At 43.0% G+C, this 22,129-nt stretch overlaps 1 protein-coding gene across 3 annotated transcripts in view; it reads right to left on the reverse strand.

The window, feature by feature from the left end:
* The window catches only part of rptor (regulatory associated protein of MTOR, complex 1), a 253,616-nt gene that overhangs the window by 32,938 nt on the left and 198,549 nt on the right, over positions 1 to 22,129 (reverse strand). For all 3 annotated transcript variants that reach the window (XM_070550035.1, XM_070550033.1, XM_070550034.1), the window contains exon 26: positions 12,526 to 12,631. In XM_070550035.1, the coding sequence (XP_070406136.1) occupies positions 12,526 to 12,631 (106 nt within the window). The remainder of the gene's footprint in view (positions 1 to 12,525; positions 12,632 to 22,129) is intronic.

Consider the following 22,129-nt stretch of genomic DNA (forward strand, 5'->3'; position numbering starts at 1 on the left):
TCTGCACATTCTGATCAACGCCTTTCAGAACGGATCAAACCGGCTGGCTGTCGCTGCTGATGTGGAGCCTGTAGACACTGAGCAGAGCGTCGCTTCGCCCCTCCCTCCCTTCTCTCACACTGCAGGCACACAGCGGCAACAATTTTAAAACATGTCTGCTGAACTTTCCCCCTGTGACTGTCATGTGCCCGTCCCATTTACCGGTTCCTTTAAAACCCAGTTCCGTTAGAACTTATGAGACGGTGCATCCATCAGGGTTCGATGGGGATGTCGGTGAGTATTATGGTATTAGATCCTGGTTTGGGCGTCCTGAGTTAGAATCATATCTTTTATTTTAAAGGTGAAATAATATGTAAGACCTTTCCTTCTGTAGTAGCTCACTTCTTTTTAAGCAATCCCGTTATCTTAAGGTTTCTTTATATTAATCTGTCACAAACCGTAAAGTAAATCCTGATAATTCCAGAACCCATAATTAATGTGCTTACCTCTGTGCAATTAATGATCAGAGCCCCCACTCGTGAAGCTTTAGAGAAAAACTGAAAGAATCAGGATTATGTTTCTTTTTCAAAAAAGGTTTATTACAAAATCAAAATACAAAAATGGGTAGATGAAAAAACAACTGTTATCCCCCACGGAGGAATTAGTTCAAAATGATTAAATAAGAGTTGGTTTACACCAGCTCTTGTCTTCTCAGAATCTCCCCAAGAACGAAGCTTGTCTAGCTCTGCTTCTCTCCAAAAAACTGCCTGTCATCCCCCATCCAGCAGGACGGGGGATGACCCCTCCAAATCTGCTCTGTCTCTTCTTGTCCTCTGCCCCAGCTGCTGTCGAATCTCTCAATCTCCCTCTGCTGTTCAGAGCTGTTCAAAAGCCCCATTCCCACCTGTACCGGGTCGGCCCGGGCCGGGTAGCGTAGGTTGTTTACATATCTGGGTGGCCTGGAATTTTCCCGGGCCAACCAAGGCTCATTCTCGGCCCTCTTCCCGAGGGGTACTGCTTCAGGCCGACCAGGGCCAACACACCCACTGCTGACAAGAAATTCACACCTTCCATTAGAGCAAGCCTCTGATTGGTGGGTAGAGTCAGCCCATTCACACCTTCCATTAGAGCAAGCCTCTGATTGGTGGGTAGAATCAGCCCACATGGGCTTAAGACAAGGATGTGTGGAAACAACCGGGCCAGACTGGGGCCGACTGGGGCTACCCGGCCCGGGCCGACCCGGTACAGATGGGAATGGGGCTTTATATACCCTTCCTGGACCAGCTTAAGGTCATGGGGTCATTTACCAGATACACACTTTGTAGCTCAACACAAAACATTTGGTGTCATTTTCCTTCTTAACACAGGTCATTGCATCATCTTTTGCAGCATTCTTCAGTTTCTCTCCAATGTTCCCGAGAGGGCTTCTGGATCTGATGGGCTTGTCTTCATTCTGTTCTCCTCCAATCCCATCTTTCCAAGCCAGGGGTGGGGCAAAGAGGTGGGGTCAGTCTCCTGACCCTTCGCCCAGTTCTGTCCTCTTGTCCCTGTGACCCTTGTGTGACCCTTGTTTCTGACCACAGTTTTTTTGACCTGCAGCCCAACTCCTGTCGACTGGCTGATTTTGCTCGCACAAGCCAGTCCAGTATGGCTCACCTTTTGACCCCGTACTTGCCACTGTCTTTGGCATGTGGGACTCGCAACATCCCCCATGCGAGAAAAATCTAGCCAGGGGACTGCAACAGCCTTCTTTGGGGTGGGGCTGCCTCCTCCTCTGGATCATCTTCATCTCCAGTCTCAGACCCAGAGTCTGACTAGCTCAGAGTCCAGATACACACCATCATCATCATCATCATCATCATCACTCACTTCAGTCTCTGAAGAACCAGATGTTTGTTCATGAGGGTTCAGAACTGGGTTCCTGCTTCTCCACCAGTTTCTACTGCCATCTGGTCAGCTGAGCTGCTGGTTGGAACATCTCAGTCTCCACCTTCAAGCAGAGACTCTCTCCCTCCAGACTGAAGACATCTTTTACTGCAGAGCTTCAAATATTCTCCTCACACACCTGAACAGCAACAAGCTAACTCTGCTTGTAGCTGCAGGTGGGAAGCTTACGCTAAAAACTGTAAAGTGTGGCAAGGTGGATTAATGAGGGCCCGGGCGGGATTCGATCCCGAGACTCCCGGGGTGGGAGTCATACGCTCTAACCACTCAGCCAAAGGGACATCCCCTTAGCCAAATGGCCAGTATGCATTATCAATCAAGACATTGTGACAGAACGCTCACACTGTCACACCTTCCCCCCTCTTTCCACCAGCGCGTCCTCGTACTCCCGCGCAGGGTGCCACAAACTTCACATCCATGGACCTACTTGACAGCACTACATGGATCCTGCCAACAACACCAAATGTGGCAAGGTTAAAAATGCTTACGCCTTATTAGTGTAGCTGTCTGTCAGGTCAGAATCATACGGAGCTGTTAGTTCAGGACTCTCCCTTCTCAACAGAACTAGTAGGGGGGGGGGGTGATGTCACCACATCCTGCTTGTCTGTTGTTGCTCAGCTGACTTGAGTGCTTTTTCTCTGTTCAGCTGTGGCTTCTCATATCTGCAGGCTGCCGAGAGCGGAAGCTAGGTGCTTGTTTCAAGCAGATCCTCTAAAAACAAAGTTTAATTGGAGCAGAGTTCCAATGCTCCCAGTTATAAGTCCGTCCTTTACAGGCGGCACGGTTTATCCCCTCACGGAGCCCTTAAGCACAGAGGTTCACACATTATACATGTTCCCGGCTTCTAGCCTCCATTGCGCGTGACGATGCCCGACATGAGATTCTATGAAGCTAGGAAACATGATTACTTTACAGTTCGTGACAAATACCTCCCCGTGTTACCAGAAACGAGGCCCAAGTCACACAGATTCTTACATATCAGTCCTTCACTAGATTTTGATCCAGCCATGACGTTTAATCGCATCTCACTTGTGCCTCAGCACCCGGACAGCGCCCCGCCGCAGCTCCATACTAGCTTTTCCAGCCTCTGAAAGCTCCGGTTACAGGATATTGAAAGATCTATCTGCCATGGCTGGTTAAAAGTTTTTCTTATTCTTTATTTATTTTTATTTTTTGCCTAGCTTTTATCCTTGGCTTTTCTTGCGTCGGAATGCCGTATTTTCTTTATACCTTTTTAAGTTGATCGTCCGTTCTCCCAGATTTCTTTCTTTTTCGAGAAACTGGTGCGGTTTTCACTTCAAGGTTATAAGCTTAATAGGTCCTTAGCGCGCAAGCTTTTATCAGCCTAAAAGACAGTTCTACGTCGGATAGCCCGGTATCTAATATTTAGACCTTCACTCCGTAGCCCCACGTTGGGCGCCATGTCATGTGCCCGTCCCATTTACCGGTTCCTTTAAAACCCAGTTCCGTTAGAACTTATGAGACGGTGCATCCATCAGGGTTCGATGGGGATGTCGGTGAGTATTATGGTATTAGATCCTGGTTTGGGCGTCCTAAGTTAGAATCATATCTTTTATTTTAAAGGTGAAATAATATGTAAGACCTTTCCTTCTGTAGTAGCTCACTTCTTTTTAAGCAATCCCGTTATCTTAAGGTTTCTTTATATTAATCTGTCACAAACCGTAAAGTAAATCCTGATAATTCCAGAACCCATAATTAATGTGCTTACCTCTGTGCAATTAATGATCAGAGCCCCCACTCGTGAAGCTTTAGAGAAAACCTGAAAGAATCAGGATTATGTTTCTTTTTCAAAAAAGGTTTATTACAAAATCAAAATACAAAAATGGGTAGATGAAAAAACAACTGTTATCCCCCACGGAGGAATTAGTTCAAAATGATTAAATAAGAGTTGGTTTACACCAGCTCTTGTCTTCTCAGAATCTCCCCAAGAACGAAGCTTGTCTAGCTCTGCTTCTCTCCAAAAAACTGCCTGTCATCCCCCATCCAGCAGGACGGGGGATGACCCCTCCAAATCTGCTCTGTCTCTTCTTGTCCTCTGCCCCAGCTGCTGTCGAATCTCTCAATCTCCCTCTGCTGTTCAGAGCTGTTCTTATATACCCTTCCTGGACCAGCTTAAGGTCATGGGGTCATTTACCAGATACACACTTTGTAGCTCAACACAAAACATTTGGTGTCATTTTCCTTCTTAACACAGGTCATTGCATCATCTTTTGCAGCATTCTTCAGTTTCTCTCCAATGTTCCCGAGAGGGCTTCTGGATCTGATGGGCTTGTCTTCATTCTGTTCTCCTCCAATCCCATCTTTCCAAGCCAGGGGTGGGGCAAAGAGGTGGGGTCAGTCTCCTGACCCTTCGCCCAGTTCTGTCCTCTTGTCCCTGTGACCCTTGTGTGACCCTTGTTTCTGACCACAGTTTTTTTGACCTGCAGCCCAACTCCTGTCGACTGGCTGATTTTGCTCGCACAAGCCAGTCCAGTATGGCTCACCTTTTGACCCCGTACTTGCCACTGTCTTTGGCATGTGGGACTCGCAACATGACAACTGATGTAAAGTTTTCATCCTACAGCAAAAAAATACGACGCGGAGGAAGCTCGTTATTTAATACGAGTTTTAAAGAAGAAACTCGGGGCGGTGTGAGGTGAGGTTTTAAGAATCGCTGCAGAAATAAAAACAGAAGCATCAACAGTAAAACAACACTGGTCTGTATAGGCGTGCCACTCATAGCTGCACAAATAACTAGATCAGCAGCCTGTGATGACACCTGGTTCTCGTCGTCGTCTTCCTCCTCTTATCCGGGTCCGGGTTGTGGGGGCAGCATCCCAACTAGGGAGCTCCAGACCGTCCTCTCTCCGGCCACCTCCACCAGCTCCTCCGGCAGGACCCCAAGGCGTTCCCGGACCAGATTGGAGATGTAACCTCTCCAACGTGTCCTGGGTCGACCCGGGGGCCTCCTGCCGGCAGGACATGCCCGAAACTCCTCCCCAGGGAGGCGTCCAGGAGGCATCCTGATCAGATGCCTAAACCACCTCAACTGACTCCTTTCGATCCGGAGGAGCAGCGGTTCTACTCCGAGTCCCTCCCGAATGTCCGAGCTCCTCACCCTATCTCTAAGGCTGAGCCCAGCCACCCTACGGAGGAAACTCATTTCGGCCGCTTGTATCCGCGATCTCGTTCTTTCGGTCATTACCCAAAGCTCATGACCATAGGTGAGGATTGGGACGTAGATCGACCGGTAAATCAAGAGCCTGGCTTTCTGGCTCAGCTCCCTCTTCACCACGACAGATCGGCTCAGCGTCCGCATCACTGCAGACGCCGAACCAATCCGCCTGTCGATCTCCCGATCCCTCCTACCCTCACTCGTGAACAAGACCCCGAGATACTTAAACTCCTCCACTTGAGGTAAGACCTCGCCCCCGACCCGGAGTTGGCAAGCCATCCTTTTCCGGTCGAGAACCATGCTGTCAGATTTGGAGGTGCTGATCCTCATCCCAGCCGCTTCACACTCGGCCGCGAACCTACCCAGCAAGAGCTGAAGGTCAGAGCTGGATGAAGCTAGGAGGACCACATCATCCGCAAAAAGCAGAGACGAGATTCTCCTGCCACCAAACTTGACACACTCCACACCACGGCTGCGCCTAGAAATTCTGTCCATAAAGGTAATGAACAGAACCGGTGACAAAGGGCAGCCCTGGCGGAGTCCAACCCTCACCGGGAACAGGTCCGAGTTACTACCGGTGCTCCGCCGCTGTGTAGTTGTTTGAATACCTCAGCAACTTCTGCCCCAGAGATTGGACAGTCCATCCCCAGGTCTCCCGGCTCTGGTTCCTCCTCGGAATGCGCTTAGGTGGGATTGAGGAGCTCCTCAAAGTATTCCTTCCACCGTCCGACTATAGCCTCAATTGACGCCAGCAGCTGCCCATCCCCACTGTAAACAGTGTGAGCAAGTTGCTGCCTTCCTCTCCTGAGGTGCCGGACAGTTTGCCAGAACCTCTTTGGCGCTGATCAATAGTCTTTCTCCATGGCCTCACCAAACTCTTCCCATGCCCGAGATTTTGCCTCGGCAACTGCCACTGCTGCACCCCACTTGGCTATCCGGTACCTGTCTGCTGCCTCTGGAGACCCACAGACCAGCCATGCCCTGTAGGCCTCTTTCTTCAGCCTGACGGCTCCCCGAACCTCTGGTGTCCACCAGCGGGTACGGGGGTTGCCACCACGACTGGCACCAGCCACCTTGCGACCACAGCTAGCAACAGCCGCCTCAACAATCTCAGAGTGGAACAAGGCCCACTCGGAGTCAATGTCCCCCACTGCTCTCGGGACGCGGTCAAAGCTCTGCCAGAGGTGGGAGTTGAAGACCATCTTAACAGGTTCTTCTGCCAGGCATTCTCAGCAGACCCTCACTATGCGTTTGGGTCTACTAGGTCTACGCGGCATCTTCCCCTGCCATCTGATCCAACTCACCACCAGGTGGTGATCAGTTGACAGCTCCGCTCCTTTCTTCACTCGGGTGTCCAAAACATACGGCCGCAGGTCAGATGATACGACTACAAAGTCTATCACCGACCTAGGCTGCCCTGGTACCAAGTGTACCGATGGGCATCCTTATGTTCGAACATGGTGTTCATTATAGCCAAACTGCGGCTTGCACAGAAGTCCAATAACGAAACACCACTCGAGTTCAGATCAGGCGGGCCGTTCCTCCCAATCACACCCCTCCAGGTCAAGCTGTCATTGCCCACGTGAGCATTGAAGTCCCTCAGCAGGACAATGGAGTTCTGCTCACTATAAGAGTAGCTTCAGATATTAAATAAATAAATATAATGATCTAACGAAAATTAATCGAACCGAGCTCCCCAAAACACTGAACTGAACCGAATATGATTTTAGCGTACCGTTACACCCCTATTTAACACATTTAGTCATTTCTAGTCAGGAGACTCCAGACAGGTCAGAACTTCACTCCATGATGCTCTGAGCATTTATCCACAGATACGAGAGGAACAAGCAAGTGAATTGTGGGTACTTTTGACCCCCATCCACATCTACACCTCTACATACATGACCGCGTGCCGTATGAAGACACGTTTCTTTGGTTTTATTCACTCAATCATCTGACTTTTGTCTATCATACAATCTTCATCCTTGTCCTGCTGCACATGGATGATTTTGAAATTAATAAAACCCAAGGTTTACGGTAAATATTGTACTTTACCATTCATACTTAGACAATTCCTGTGTTATTGCTTTTTGCATTTGATATTTTATTATTATCTTGCATCCGTGTATCAAAAAAAAGGGCTGGTTTTGGTTTTTCAAATTAAAGCAGCAAAATGTTTTTTTTTCTTCTGTTAGGGTGAGGTGCGGCAGTTTTAAAGATTTTGATTCCATCACCTCAAGAGAGTTTGTGACTGAAACAGTTCAAATAAATGTGAATCACAAGTTTGCATGCGGGAGTTTAGCATCTCCGAAACGTTTGGTCTTCTCAGAGTTTGAACGTTTAGAAAAAATAAACAAAAAACCTGAAATAAATGAAATAACAGAAAATGATGTCAGACGGCCTGTTAAGGGGAACAGTCGGTGGGGAAATAAAACCAAATAAAGGGGGTATTTGTGAATTAAAGAAAAGTGTAACCCACGGCTCACCATACAGTTTGTTGTCATGGCAACAGCACACACCAGCTCACCAGCCTCTTCTTGGCTATATAAATTAATTATCAAGACAGCCGCAATGAAATCAGGAGGAGTTCAAATACGAGTTTGTCACGGATGGACGCAGCCGAGGCGTGCTTCAGATCCGATAAAATCTCAGAAAAACCCTCATTAGATTCTCCTGTTGGTGCTGATAGAAGGAATTACTTTAGACCTAATCCTGAGTGTGATAACGACAGGGTCGGGGTGTTTCTCCTGCATCCTTCTCTTCCTCTCTGCCTTCAGTTCTCCTCCTCCTCCTGTCTCAATTCTCCCAGTAGGCAGCCGACTGAATGAGGGCAGCCCTTCTAGTTCTCTCTGGAAACTGTGAGAGGAGTTCAGGGACTGAGCGGGCAGTTGAAAGCGAGGGAGATGTGAGCAAACAGCTCTGACGCCATTCGTCTTGTGTGTGTGTGTGTGTGTGTGTGTGTGTGTGTGTGTGTGCGTGCGTGTGTGTGAGGAGCGGGCTGCCAGTGACGTTGGTTGTTTTAGCTATTCTGTTTGAGAAAACTCCAACTTCACTTGGGGATTCTGTGAGAGTGATACTGCTACAGGGTCTTTAATGAGTGTGTGTGTGTGAGTGAGAGAGAGGGAATTCCTCTGACTCACAAACCAAGAAGTTTGCAGCTGCAAACAGCCTTCAGCCTCTCTCTCTCTCTCTCTCTCTCTCTCTCTCTCTCTCTCTCTCTCTCTCTCTCTCTCTCTCTCTCTCTCTCTCTCTCTCTCTCTCTCTCTCTCTCTCTCTCTCTCTCTCTCTCTCTCTCTCTCTCTCTCTCTCTCTCTCTCTCTCTCTCTCTCTCTCTCTCTCTCTCTCTCTCTCTCTCTCTCTCTCTCTCTCTCTCTCTCTCTCTGACGAGTTGAACACATTTTTTATCTTATTAAGTTCAGTCACCAAGGATTATTACAGGTAAGGATCAGATTATTTTCCAGATGGTTTTCCAACCCTATTAAATTACATAGTTCACTTCAATCTAATGACAGAGAAAACCCAAAGAGCTAGAATAGTTTTTTAATGCAACAAGGTAGAGTGGGTTTCTCTGTTGGTCAAGAGTTCAAAAAACTCATCAGGGCTCTGACTTAACTTGTTGAAAGTTATGAAAGTTTGAAAATCATATAATCCAAACCCACATTAGCAAAAATAACTGGTTACACTTTAGTTTAGGGAACACAAATTAACCATTAATTAGCTGCCAATTAATATGCTTATTAGTGGACTACTAAGTCTGAATTAGTCATTATTAAGCTATTATTAGGTGCTTATTACCAATGATGTAGTTCTAATATTAACATGCCATAAATTAAGAGTTTTGTCAAAATAAGCCATTCATAATGGTTTGTTAACTGAAAGTAACTGGTTTGCTGCTGATTAACGCACATACCAATTAGCTCAAAGCAATGTGGTTTTTAAAGAAGTAATTCAAGAGCAATAGTTAATAACCAAAAATATTATGTTCTGGTATTATGTACATAAACAACAAACTCCACCTGTTAATAGCGCCTACGCAACAACCAATTAACCACTTGTAAGCAAGAATATGTTCCCCATTCTAAAGTCAGATTTTGTTCATACCTAATTACTAGTAGTTTAGTATTAATTAACCACTTAAAGGCAAGAATATGTTCCCCTTGAATTACTTCTTTAAAAGCCACACATTGATTTGAGCTAATTGGTATGTGCGTTAATAAGAGGTGGAAAGTAACAAATTACATTTACTCACGTTACTGTAATTGAGTAGCTTTATTGTAAATTTATACTTTTTAAGTCGTTTTTAAAAGCTGTACTTTTACTTTTACTTAGTAAGTTTTTAAAAAATGATTTGTAATTCGCTACATTTTAAATCATATCCATTACTGAGTAAAAATAAATTATAGGCTTAATAAATTAAAAATATTACGTGTAGCAGCGTTGGAACGGAAAGAGACTCCTGCATGAGCGCCGCGTCTAAACCGTGGGAGGGGGGTACACTTTAGCTCAAAGACATCGGTTCAGTTCCTCAACTCGCTGTTTACCTCCTCTCTCCCTCCTCTCCTGCGTGTTGGATCCCGCACCTTCCCGCACCGGTGTGACGTCATCAGAAATCTGCTCGGTTCGGTAGCCAGACTCGGTTCCGTGTTTGAATTATGTTTCTCTACCGCTCTGCATCGAAGCAGCAAAATAACGTTTAGCGCTCATAACAAGTGGATTCTCAGCGCTCTGCTCTTAAAACAGACGACCTGCAGGCCTCTGTGAGTTAAAACATCCTGATACTGTTCAGGTGTAAACATTGTGCTCCATCCCTGTGTTTGAACTCAGAAGTTGCTTCTTGATGCCACAGATATGTGATGATTTAGCTTGTTTCTTTATTTTAGTCCAGAATAAGAGATTAAATTATTACTAAAGCAGTTCAATGAAGTTAAATTAGTCATTCAAAAGATTCTAACATGCTGCAGTGTGTGTGTGTGTGTGTGTTACACATATAGGACTGCATGAGACAGCATGGTTTCATCAAATCCATGCAGTCCTATATCTTGGCTGAAGTAATGGCTCAGGAAAATAACTTATATTTCATACATAATGACGTCTCTGCAGTGTTTATGATAATATTTTATCTTATCTTTGGTCTGGGAGGTGTAACTTATCATGATACTAGCCTTTTAAAACATGTTAAAGTTTTACAAGAGGAGATAAATGCATACATTTAAAGTTCATGTTTGGAGGCTCATGCTGGTGAGGAGACACCATTAGTTCTAGTAACACCTGGGCTCCCAAGGCCTGTTCTGACAGGATGGACGTTACGGGACCCTTAAGGATTCCAGCTGGACGATTGGAGGATTATTTAGGAGGACTAGAATGAACAAACTGATTTCAGTGGTGAAGGGTTGAATGAGTGAGTGAACCCACCACCAAGGATGCCCTCTGCTAGCTTTAAAAATCAGCTGCTCTAAATAAGCATGAAGGTCAGAGAGGAGCTCTAGGATGGACACGAATAAAGGAACTGTAATGTAGAGGTAAAGTAGGGCAGGGCCAACGTTAGCAGCTGTCATACGGTCCATCTGAAATGTTTGACTGCATTAGGCTTGTTATATTATGTGACAGGTTAGAGCACAATCTCATGTTAGAGTTTTGTCATGAAAACATTGAGATACCTCACACACTGATGGCATCTTAAAAAATTATTTTTTCTCAAAATAAAGAATAATTTTAACCACAATTGAAACTTACCATCCTAGAAAAACCTTGTCCAATCAATGTGCAAGTCCTGTTCTCACTGATTGGATAGAAATCCCTCCTTCAAGCTGAGCGTGTGTGTATGTGTGTGCACGCGCACACACGAGCGAATTGTGAACTGGCGTTGTGATTTAGCACTACTTAGATGTAGCCATCCTTACGCTGACAAAAATGTAACTAAGTAACTTTTACTTTGAGTACAATTTGTTTACGATACTTTTTACTTTTACTTAAGTAAAAGTTTAGGCAAGTACTTTTACTTGTAATTGAGAAAAAATTATCAAAGTATTGGTACTCGTACTTAAGTAGGAAATTTTAGTACTCTTTCCAACTCTGGCGTTAATCAGCAACAAACCAGTTACTTTCAGTTAACAAACCATTATGAATGGCTTATTTTGATAAAACTCTTAATTTATGGCCTGTTAATGTTATGATTAGGGCATTAGTAATAAGCTCTTAGTAAGTGTTTAATAATGACTAGTTCAGACTTAGCAGTCCACTAATATGCATATTAACTGGCAGCTAATTAAAGGTTCATTTGTGCTCCCTAAACTAAAGTGTTACCAAATAAATAAATAAAGACACTGTGCTGGTATTGTTGGGATGCTTTCATCCGACTTCATTCATCTTTTCCTTCTAACTCGTTTCCAACACCTTCAGAGGGAGTTTAGAGTTTCCAGCATCTTATTTTGGAGGATGTCACCACACGCAGACTCAACGCTTACAATCTAAACAATCACATCAGTTCTTCGTCTTTTGAACGTAAACAATACGGTTCTGCAATCAATTTCAAGAACTTCAGATTCCACCATTAGAGTCAACTTTAGATGAAATTATGAATATCTGAGAAGTAAAAAACTCAAGTGAAAATTTTTTTAAATGAAAATGTTTCTTAAAAAGTTTAACAGCATTAATGACATAAACCTGTTTTAATTCTTTACTTAATTTAAGATTCGATGCAGCTTTAATCAACTCTTATTTATTCTTTAATGAACAGTAGAAACATAAAAGATCAAAGCACAGACGTAACAAAAATTTCTGAACTAAATAAAAAAAAAGAAGAAATAAAGAGTTAAACATCATTACCGCTACCCTATTATTAACTTAATAGTAACATGATTATTTAACTATTATACTCTAAGGATTATATTCTGTTTTCCCCCAAATGAATAAAAATGTGAAGCGTTGATGCGGAGGCTTTGGGGTTTATAACCAGCATTGTTTCTAAATCCAACTCGGTAAATCTCATAAAACTCAGGAACACGGCTCAGGCAAAGGCAGCATTTTCACACCAGATCCAGATGACTTTCTTTAAAATTGAAAAGGATGTTTTCTCTGAGCTCCTCTGTGGTGTTTTATTCATTTTTTTCTCCAGTTTTTTTCATTTTTTATTATTTCTGGGACTCTGGTGCTCTTTACTCGCCCTGCTCACGCCGAATCATCGCTCCAGCTTTTATTAAAGTTTTATAAACATTCAATTTATCCTGATTCTTAACCCTTGTTTGAGTCGACCAAAGAGGTGAAATACATCAGGATCGGTTTAACAGGAAATCCTTATGTGGTTGAAATCTAAATGACAATGATCTGATTCGAGCATTCCTTCCTCTGGCCAATAAAATCATACTCTACTAAAACAGAAACATGTTTTAAAGAATCAGGTTTTCTTTGTAAATCAAGCTCATGCTCACCTCGCTGTGTGATGACCCGACTCTGACGTCTGACTCGAGCGTTCCTCAGGAACCTCCACTGCCGCTCCATCCTCACCTGACTCTCCAAGTCGTGCTCCTCTGGGATCTGAGATGAAAAAACATAAAACCCACAGTGAGACTTCTTAATTAAACTCCCAGCGACACACTTTGTTCTAACACTTTTACTGAAAGTCTCATTTGAATTTCCAAAGCTGAACATTGGATTAAATTCTGGTTTGAACCGTTTTTTCCCCCAAACAGAGAAAGATGGGTAAAGAAAAATGATGGTTCTGTGTTTTCTGCTCTGCTGGAGAAACCAGAGCTCTTCTGTCGATAATTAGCTAATCAATGAGATGTTCTTGACAGAAATCCTCCAGATAATTTCAGCTTCACACCAGTGGGACATGAAAAACATGAAAACGTGTCTCCAGTTCCACAATTACAGGGTTATGGTCAATCCTGAACTTGTTTGTGAAAAAAAAAATTGTGAACCCAAATTCTACCTTAACTTCAGTATGAAGGAAAAGAGAGTGGAGGCATCACTTTGGCTTTCTGTAATTACGTCGATCGAGCAGGGGGACTTTACGAAATTATTCACATTATTAAGTCTTGTGTAACAAAAGAGACCCCACAGAGCCACTCTTATTAACATGACATTAAATATGCAGCATAAATGAAAGTGGACATCCAGCTGGATGTATTAAAGTTGTAGTAAATAAACAGCAGCTCTGTGTGTGTATGTGTGTGAGCTTATTAAGCACATTTCTGCAGCAAGGCCTCCCACTGAATCTTAAATAGCACACAGCTTTAAGGCAGCATGAGCGAACGACTGTATGCTCTCTACGCCCTCGTGTGTGTGAGAGAGAGAGTGAGATTATAAAAGCACCTAGAGAGGGGGGGGGGGGGGGGGGGGGGGGGGGTAGGTAAAAGCCAGCCGATATGGTTGTTTCCAGGGTTGTGGTCCTGCACCTTGTCAGCTGCTAATGTGTTGTATAATGAGACCCTGGAGTGAAAGGTGTGTGTGTATATTAAACTTACAATCCCCACGGGTTTACACACACACACACACACACACACACACACACACACACACACACACACACACACACACACACACACACACACACACACACACAAATAATCCACATATAACAGATATTCAGTAAAAATCAATAATATATGACACAGCCAAACTATAAAAACCTTCAAGGGCGTGATTATTGACCGTCTCGCTGCTAAAACAGGACTCTGCAGCAGCCTCCGCCTATCTGAGGATATATACATTGTTACATCAGATCATTTGACATGTTGTTTTATTGGGTTGTCAGCAGAAAGCAGTGTGGGCTCTTTAATGTTGGCCTGAACCTGCAAGTTAAGATCCTGAATAGGAGTGCACCGACTGGGCTGAAAGTGACCCGAATAGTCTCATTTCAACCTTTTACTACATTTAAAAGCAACTGGCAAAATCATGATCTTTGAGGAAACAGATTTTTTTGCACCTGCTTGTTTTATTGCTCAATATGACTCAGCAGAAACTAGTTGAAGACACAAAATAAGAAAAAAGTTAGTAAAATGTTCTATTTTGTGAGAAGTTTCACTAATGGCTCTGTCGCTGGAAGCAGAAAAAATATTGTAAACATGTTGAAACAATTTAGCTTCTTGGTATTTAAATTACATTCTCAGGCCACAGGGAGGCAGAAGAGTTAGGTCTGTGCCCTGCAACCACAGGGTTGCGGGTTTGAGCCCCGTCTGTTGCAGTTGTTGTGTCCTTGGGCAGAACACTTGACCCACCTTGCCTGGTGGTGGTGGTGGTTGGATGGACTGGTGGCGCCAGGCCTCAGCAGCCTCGCTTCTGTCAGTGCCCCAAAGGCCAGATGTGGCTACAATGTAGTCACATGTAGTCATTTCTGTTTGTGTTGTAAAGTGCCTTGGGGGGCTGTAGAACCCTCGAAAGGCTATATCAAATACAGTCAAATTATCATTTATTAATTACATCTGCTCAACTATTTGCTACTTTAAAGAGCTAATTGGCCAATCACGCAGTGGTAACTCAATGCATTTAATCATCTAGATGTGTTGATGATCAAATGGAGAAGAAAGGTGATTTGAGAGACTGGTTGTTGTTTCCAGAAAGTGCTGATCTACCGAGACAAGCTATAGATCCATTTGGCACTAAATGAAAGTCTGGATATCCCCAGTACATCCTGCAACATTGCATGTGTGCTCAGACAATTCTTCTTTGTTGTTCTCTCCTCGTCCAAAAAGGATGTTAGCTTGGGCTAGCTTTAGCAGTAGCTTGTGCTAGCGTTGGCAGTAGCTCTGGCCAGTGTTGCTCTGCTAGAATTACCACAACTAATATTTACATATTGCAGACGTAGAAGTGGGTTGGGACTAGGGATGTGTATTGGAGAAGTTCTGGTGATACATATCACGATACAGGGGAGACGATACGATATATCACAATATATTGCTATACATTTAGTCAGATGACATTAGCAATTTTTTAGACTTAATTTATTGTAGGAAAATTCAATTAACAGTCCAAACTGATTTGTAACATGTTTAACATGAGGTATCTGAACCATAATAGAGGGATTTACATTTCAATGGTGGAAACAAATCCCATTGCACACTGCTGCCAACTAGGGGTCAGCATTTGAATTGCATCGAAAGAAAAGAAAATCTTTGCATGTAAATTCTTCCAATAATTTGATACACAGCTTTTGAATATCGATATAATATAGCAGAAAAATATCACTATATGTTGCCATATTGATATTTTCTTACATCCCTAGTTGGGACATACTAATGTATGGGTGTGTGTCTAAGCTGACGTGTTAAACCAGCTTTTCTCAGAACAAACCGTTTCTTCCTGACCGTTATGACATTATTATTTTATATATGGAAGCAGCTCAGAGACGGCACAAGCTTCTTGCTACATCTGATACCCCAAGCTGTCCAAATGTGTGCAATGTTGTTTTTACAGGTGTGTGTGTGTGTGTGTGTGTGCTTGAGTGAGAAGAATGTTTTATAGATGCAGTGGTAGTGTTTTCGTTTCAGAGTAATTATCGAGTGTTGACAATAAATGTGAACTGAACTGAACAGGGTAAAGTAAACGTGGCTTTGAACACTAGAACCCCTGTAGAAGTTTCTGTAGAAGATCACGGTGTAGTGAGAAAGTTTACTCTTTATGTCTTTTAGTCTGTCTTTATGTTTCAACATTAACAGTTTCTTTTATTGATCTCTGATCAGCTTTTGTCAGGGTGAACTGGAGTTTGTCCAGGATCCATAAACACCAACTGGTGATATTCAAAGAGCCAAAAAGAGCCCCTCCCATCACATGTACTGCTAACAGTCACATGATAACCTGTGTGCAGACTCTGAGGCACATGAGCAGCTTTCTGATGGAGCCCACTTTTATGGCTGCACTTACATTTTTTTGCAAACACAGCATTTATCATCACCCCCCCCCACTCCTCCTCCACTCACTCATCTGATCCACTCATCTCTCTCTCTCCCTTTCTCTCCCTCTGCTTTCTTTCATCTTCACTCTGCCTTCGATTATCTTTTAAAATCAGATTATTTCTCTTCACCTACTCTCTGATCCCACCTTTTCAAATATTTTGCTTTCATCATCTCTGATTTTCTTTGTACGTGCTTTCCCTTGACACAAATCTTCCATTTTCCCCAAAAACATCTTAAATATGTTGTAAATATTTTATTTCACTCAAATCCTATTTTCTCCTATGCGCTGTTGTGCACTCATATCTTTAAATAAAACTTTTCTTGCCCTCAATTTCCCCAAACTTTATGCCTTCTTCTCTTTGACCGTTACACAACTTTTTCATTATTCAAACCTAAATGTCAACAGCAAACAAAAGTGTTTGTTTTACTTTTTAAAACACCGAGCAGAATAATGACCAGAGGTACTGATCTGATTGGATTTGAAAACTCCAGACACCACTGCAGTCAGAGCAAAGAACAAAGTGGATGAAGCAGAATAAGATCAATGAAATCGTAAACCTCATATATGTTCAATTCAATTCAAGTTTATTTATATAGCGCCAAACCACGACAAGAGTCGTCTCAAGGCACTTCACATAATAAACATTCCAAAACAGGTCACTTCACTAAGCCAATCAGAAAAACGTTTCCTATATCAGGAACCCAGCAAATTGCATCAAGTCACTGACTAGAGTCAGTGACTTTACAGCAATCCTCATACTAAGCAAGCAATTAGTGACAGTGGAGAGGAAAACTCCTTATAATATTATTTATGTATTTATATACACACATACATCAGCTATCTGACTAGAAATAGATGTTTAGCATTTCAAACACACACGTTTCAATTCTTATCTTTGCAAAATGAGACATAAAAAGGATTAATCTTTTCTCATTCTGATTTAGCTGTTTTTAAATGGAAAATGTTTCCATTTAGTCAACTGTTTTACAACCTTCAATATGACAGCTGCTTCAATTAAGTTAGGCCAGTTGTGCCTGTAGACTGGACCGGGTAGCGGTAGGAGGCGGAGCAGCACAAGTGATGCAGAGGAGTCTTAGATGGATTAGTTTCCCATTTTTATTTACGCCAGTGCTCACATGCTTGCAGAGCTCTGACCAGCAACAACAGTACAGATGTTCAATGGCACCTTTTATACTGTGGAACTCATCAGTACTCTGGACTGAACCATGTGATAGTGCATCTTTAATAATTACACTCCCTTCTAAAAAATCTAATCCTAAATAATTACACTCCCTTCTACATAATCAAATCCTAAAAACCCATACGAAGCCATCACAACAATACAAATATCTATAATTAACATTTTAACACCATAAACATCCAAAATACAATTCCCAAACACCCCTTCCCACTCTGCCTCATGGCTCCTCAGAACCTTTAAAATGGTGCCCATGTTTCAGGGGAAACCCTTAACAGGACACCCTGGAGAAGACAAGACAGGTAAGTTCAGTTCATTTACCTATTTAAAATACAGTCCACACACAGAACAAAGAGTTATTGCCCAAGGTAAAACTGACTGAATATTCTCTGTCCTGTTTAGGTGGAACCAAACATTCCTCACCCCAGCTGGAGCCAATCAACCAGACAAACATTTGGACAAAGTGACAAAGAAATAAACAGTTTTTAAAATAAGACTTGTATCAATCATTGCTGCTAGGATTTAAGTTAACACCATGGTGTGAAATGTAAAAATAGCCACTAGTATCAGAGTTTCCTGTTACAGTGCCAAACAAATAAAAAGAATCTAAAAACTAAACTTTGGATCTATCATGTTATGTCATGTGAGTGAGAGGAAAAGATGCTGGAGTTTGATGTACAATATGTGCATGGTGTGTAGAAGTTGTGTCATTACCAGAGCAAACACAGATTCTGATAATGTCCGATATTAAGCAGGCCTACACTCTTGTTTTAATAGTGCTGTGGTCTCCAGTATAAATGAATGCCTTGTGTGCTGTTCTGTGGAGCAAAAAGCCCCCGTTTCAGGAGGTAGAAGTTAGCTGGTGCAGTGGAAAGAAGAAAACGGCAGGATTTGGAGTTTTACTCAGTGCTGTTCATTATTTACGAATTTCTCTCTTCTGATTGGATGACAGCAACACAACTCTACCACTGACTGTGTTTGCTTTTCAACGTTGATGTTTTATCTCCACAAATAACACAAGCCTGAAAGAGTTCAGCTGTGTTGTGGAGGTTGCTAATGCTAATGGTTGGTTTTTACTAGCCGGATGCGCGCTGCTGTTTCCTGGACGCTAAATCAACAACAGCATTCCCCATCGCGTGCCAAGATGGGTGAGTCCATGAACGTAAATTTATAGTGCGACATAGATGAGTCTGGCTTTTTCTAACCTGAGCATGTATTTTCTATTAGTTGCTAATGCAGGAGATGGGGTAGAAGATTATTTTCATGCCCAGCCTTTATGTTAAACTTAGATTGAGGGTGATCATATTTCACCTTTACTGCCAATTGGCTTATAATATAATCCCGATTTTAGGTCCTGCAGCTCAGTCAGAGGAGACCAGTGAAGCCCATTTAGGGGCTCGACACACGGGAGGCGACAAATGACCGCGATCAGCGAAATTCGTTGCTGTCGCTTTTATTACCTGACACACGGGAGGCGGCCAGCGGCAAAGCTACGCATCTACGCTTTCTGTTCCATGGTGAAATCGAAACGTCCGTTGTTTTGTTTGGCTGTGTCAGGTTGGAGGGTTATTTAAGGTTATTTAAGCGGTTCAGAGATAATAAAGCGGTAGATATGATGTTTCACAAGGTGCTGCGAGAGTTATGTGAAATCTTACTTCTGATTTTACTATAAAACATGATAATAATCAACTTCACCTCTATGTTTGCTCGGAGATGTATGGAGCATCTTGTCCGCTCATTGGTCAGTGAATGAAACCTCAGTTGATTGGTCCTCGTCCGAGCGACAGCGATGAAAAGTTGAAAATATTTCAACTTTCTGGGATCGCATCGCTGGGTCGCCTGTGCACGAGCGCAAAATTTCACACACACGTTTTTCGCGTTTCGCTTGGTAGGAGGGAGACCCGCGATTATCGCTTTGCGCGCGCATGTCTCATTGAAAATGAATGGAGGAGAGGCGACGTCGCCTCCCGTGTGTCGAGCCCATCAGTTCGGCCATTTTTTTCCTGCTTCCTGTCCTAAATTAAAATCACACAGAGCTAATTTTTACAACTGCAAAATGTGCATGAATAACGTGGTCTCAAAAGACAGCTAAAACATGTAGGGTTACTACAAAAGTGTTAGAATGACGATTGCCTTTGTCTTGTATTACGGTAAATTCACATGGAACACAGAAAAATAAATATTTCTGCCTGAAAAATAAAAGTATTACTTTTGAATAATGGGGTACTAGGCCAGTCAATACTTCCTGCTGCCATGGCAGCATAATACAAACCCTGTTTGCATTGGCTGCTTTCAGACTAGCTGTTAGCTTATCAGTCCTGTAGGATGTAAAAAATGTTTTTCCAAACAAAGGCTGTTCAGCAAGATTTAATAAGATGGGTTTTTATTCATCACTTTTACACAGAAACACTCTTCATATTGGTGGATGTATCTCTCTAGCTTTGCACAAATTTAGAGTTGAACCGAAAAGCCCACCTCTGTCTCTGAGGATGTCAACGGTCTGGACAGGAGATTTATTGTATGTAGTGAAGTGAAGTCTGCAAAGTGCCTCAGATCTTCAGGGAACGGTGACTTAATGGTGCCCCACAGTTCAGACCAAGCGAGGTGAAAGCTTTTCCGCCATTAAGTTGTCTGCTGCTAGAATCAGGTCCCTCTGGGACTGGGGTCTGATTCCACACTAGCCACTTTAAAAGCTCAGATTAACACTGTTGATCGCTGCTTTTTATACAACATGAAACCTTGATTGATTTAGATTTTTTTTATTTTACTGTACATTTAATTTTGCATGCTTTACAGCTGCATTTGTATTCCTGATCAATTCTGCATTAAAAAGTGATCAAAGCAAACCCAAAGAAAGCAGAAAGCTGGATCGGATTTTCTTTTCTTAACAAAACAATTATTTACATTCATTCAGAGATGTTTCAAAGAGCTGAAAAAATGATCTGTTCTACGGTTGTTCTCAGATTATCAGACGTTGGTTTAGTGACTTGTTAACAAATAATTTTTAAGTGATTAAATAACAGGATATCATTACCCCCCCCCCCCCCCCCCCCAGAAATGTCCCAATAAAAGTTGAAATGTTCAGAAAACAGTCAAAAATATCCTGTTTCACGATAGATTGCTTCAGTCCTTCATCATAAATGAATGAACAAACAAATAAAGGAAAACAGCTGAAATGTGTAAAAAAGGTAAAATTTTATTTAAGTACAGTAAAACTCGTGCTTCAGCCTAAATGGTTGTATGAGCTGAAAGAAGCTCCTTAGTATTAATTTGGTATAGAGAGCCTAAGTCTCTTCCCTTTCCACTTTGCTCATGGGTCTCCAGAAAAGAGAAAAATGAATTCAAGTCAATGAGGCTATAAAAGTTATTTTCCAATCCTGGTTGTTAAGTCCCATGGATTTCACATATGATGTCTGTGATTTTTAAAGACGCATTCTGATGTCAAGGAGGCGCTTATTGTCTAACCGTGGCAAAACGTTTAGGTTTGTGTGAAAATACGTCCCGGACTACAAATGTTCGTCTCACCAAATTGACGTCATTGAACCAGACATGGAGAAGAGGAGAGGACTAGTTCAGCAAGCTTCAAATTCTTCTTCCAAGCCAAAAGAAGGAGCATTAAACGTGGAGCAAACCACTCTAAATCTGGCCGTGTGGTAAGTAGCCGCTATGCTGGGGAGAAGAGGCAATGGTGACATCATAGGTGCGATATCTGGTTTGTAGTCATTTTAGTTACAAATTTTTTACAAGCTAATCAATCTTGAATTACGTGACAGACAGTCGAAACTCACATTACTTACATTTACATTTACTTTCATTTAAATTGAAGTACAACATATGTGCGATTCAAGGCCTACGGCAAAGGGGATCAGAAAATAACTTTTATAGCCCCGTTTACTTACATTCATTTTCCATTTTTTCTGGGAACCCATGGTCCGGAAGTAGATGGGTGTGACGTAAAGGCCATTCCCATCTGTACCGGGTCGGCCCGGGCCGGGTAGCCCCAGTCGGCGCCAGCCTGGCCCGGTTGATTCCACACATCCTTGCCTTAAGCCCATGTGGGCTGATTCTACCCACCAATCAGAGGCTTGCTCTAATGGAAGGTGTGAATTTGCTGTCAGCAGTGGGTGTGTTGGCCCTGGTCGGCCTGAAGCAGACCCCCTCGAGAAGAGGGCTGAGAATGAGCCTTGGTTGGCCCGGAAAAATACCAGGCATCCCAGATATGTAAACAGCCAACGCTACCCGGCCCGGGCCGACCCGGTACAGATGGGAATGGCCCATTAGGCTCCCTATTAATTTGGGCCCAATCCCAATACTCGCACTTGCACCCTTGCGCCCTTCAATTGTGCGTTCCCGGCCAAGGGTGTGAGTGTGTAGGGTGTCCCGATTCTCAAGTGCAGAAGTTGACCACGCCCCCGTTGCACCCTTAATCTGCACTTCACCCAAGTCCGCAGCGATGCGGACCTCGGGCAAGGGTATTACCCACAAGTCATTGCTGCCGGAGAAAAAGCTCAAGTTCCTTTGATGAAAATATGTATTTCTAATTAAATTAGTTCATTTTAGGACGATTAGTTGGTGCTCTAAAACTTCTAGACAAAGCAGCAATAAATTTGGCTGTTTGTTTAAAAGTTGTTAATAAAAGTTTTTGAAAAAAGTATCACAGCAACCAGCTTCCCGGCATGCGTTGCGATCGATGACGCAATGCTCCCTGTCTCAATTCTGCAATTATTTGCACACTTGTGCACTACGCACTCGAACCCTACTGTGCACTTTCTCCAAGTGCACTTTGCTGAAGTCCGCAGGGCGCAGTGTGAGTATTGAGATTGGGCCTTGGTGTAGTTCATTTACACAATGCATTATGGGTCTTGTAGGACTTTGGCGCAGGTTCTTTTTTTAATCCCAAAGGACAAAACTTTATTCTGGATTTAAGCGTTTGACCTCAA

This window comes from Nothobranchius furzeri, chromosome 4 (assembly GCF_043380555.1).
Source record: "Nothobranchius furzeri strain GRZ-AD chromosome 4, NfurGRZ-RIMD1, whole genome shotgun sequence".
NCBI lineage: Eukaryota > Metazoa > Chordata > Actinopteri > Cyprinodontiformes > Nothobranchiidae > Nothobranchius > Nothobranchius furzeri.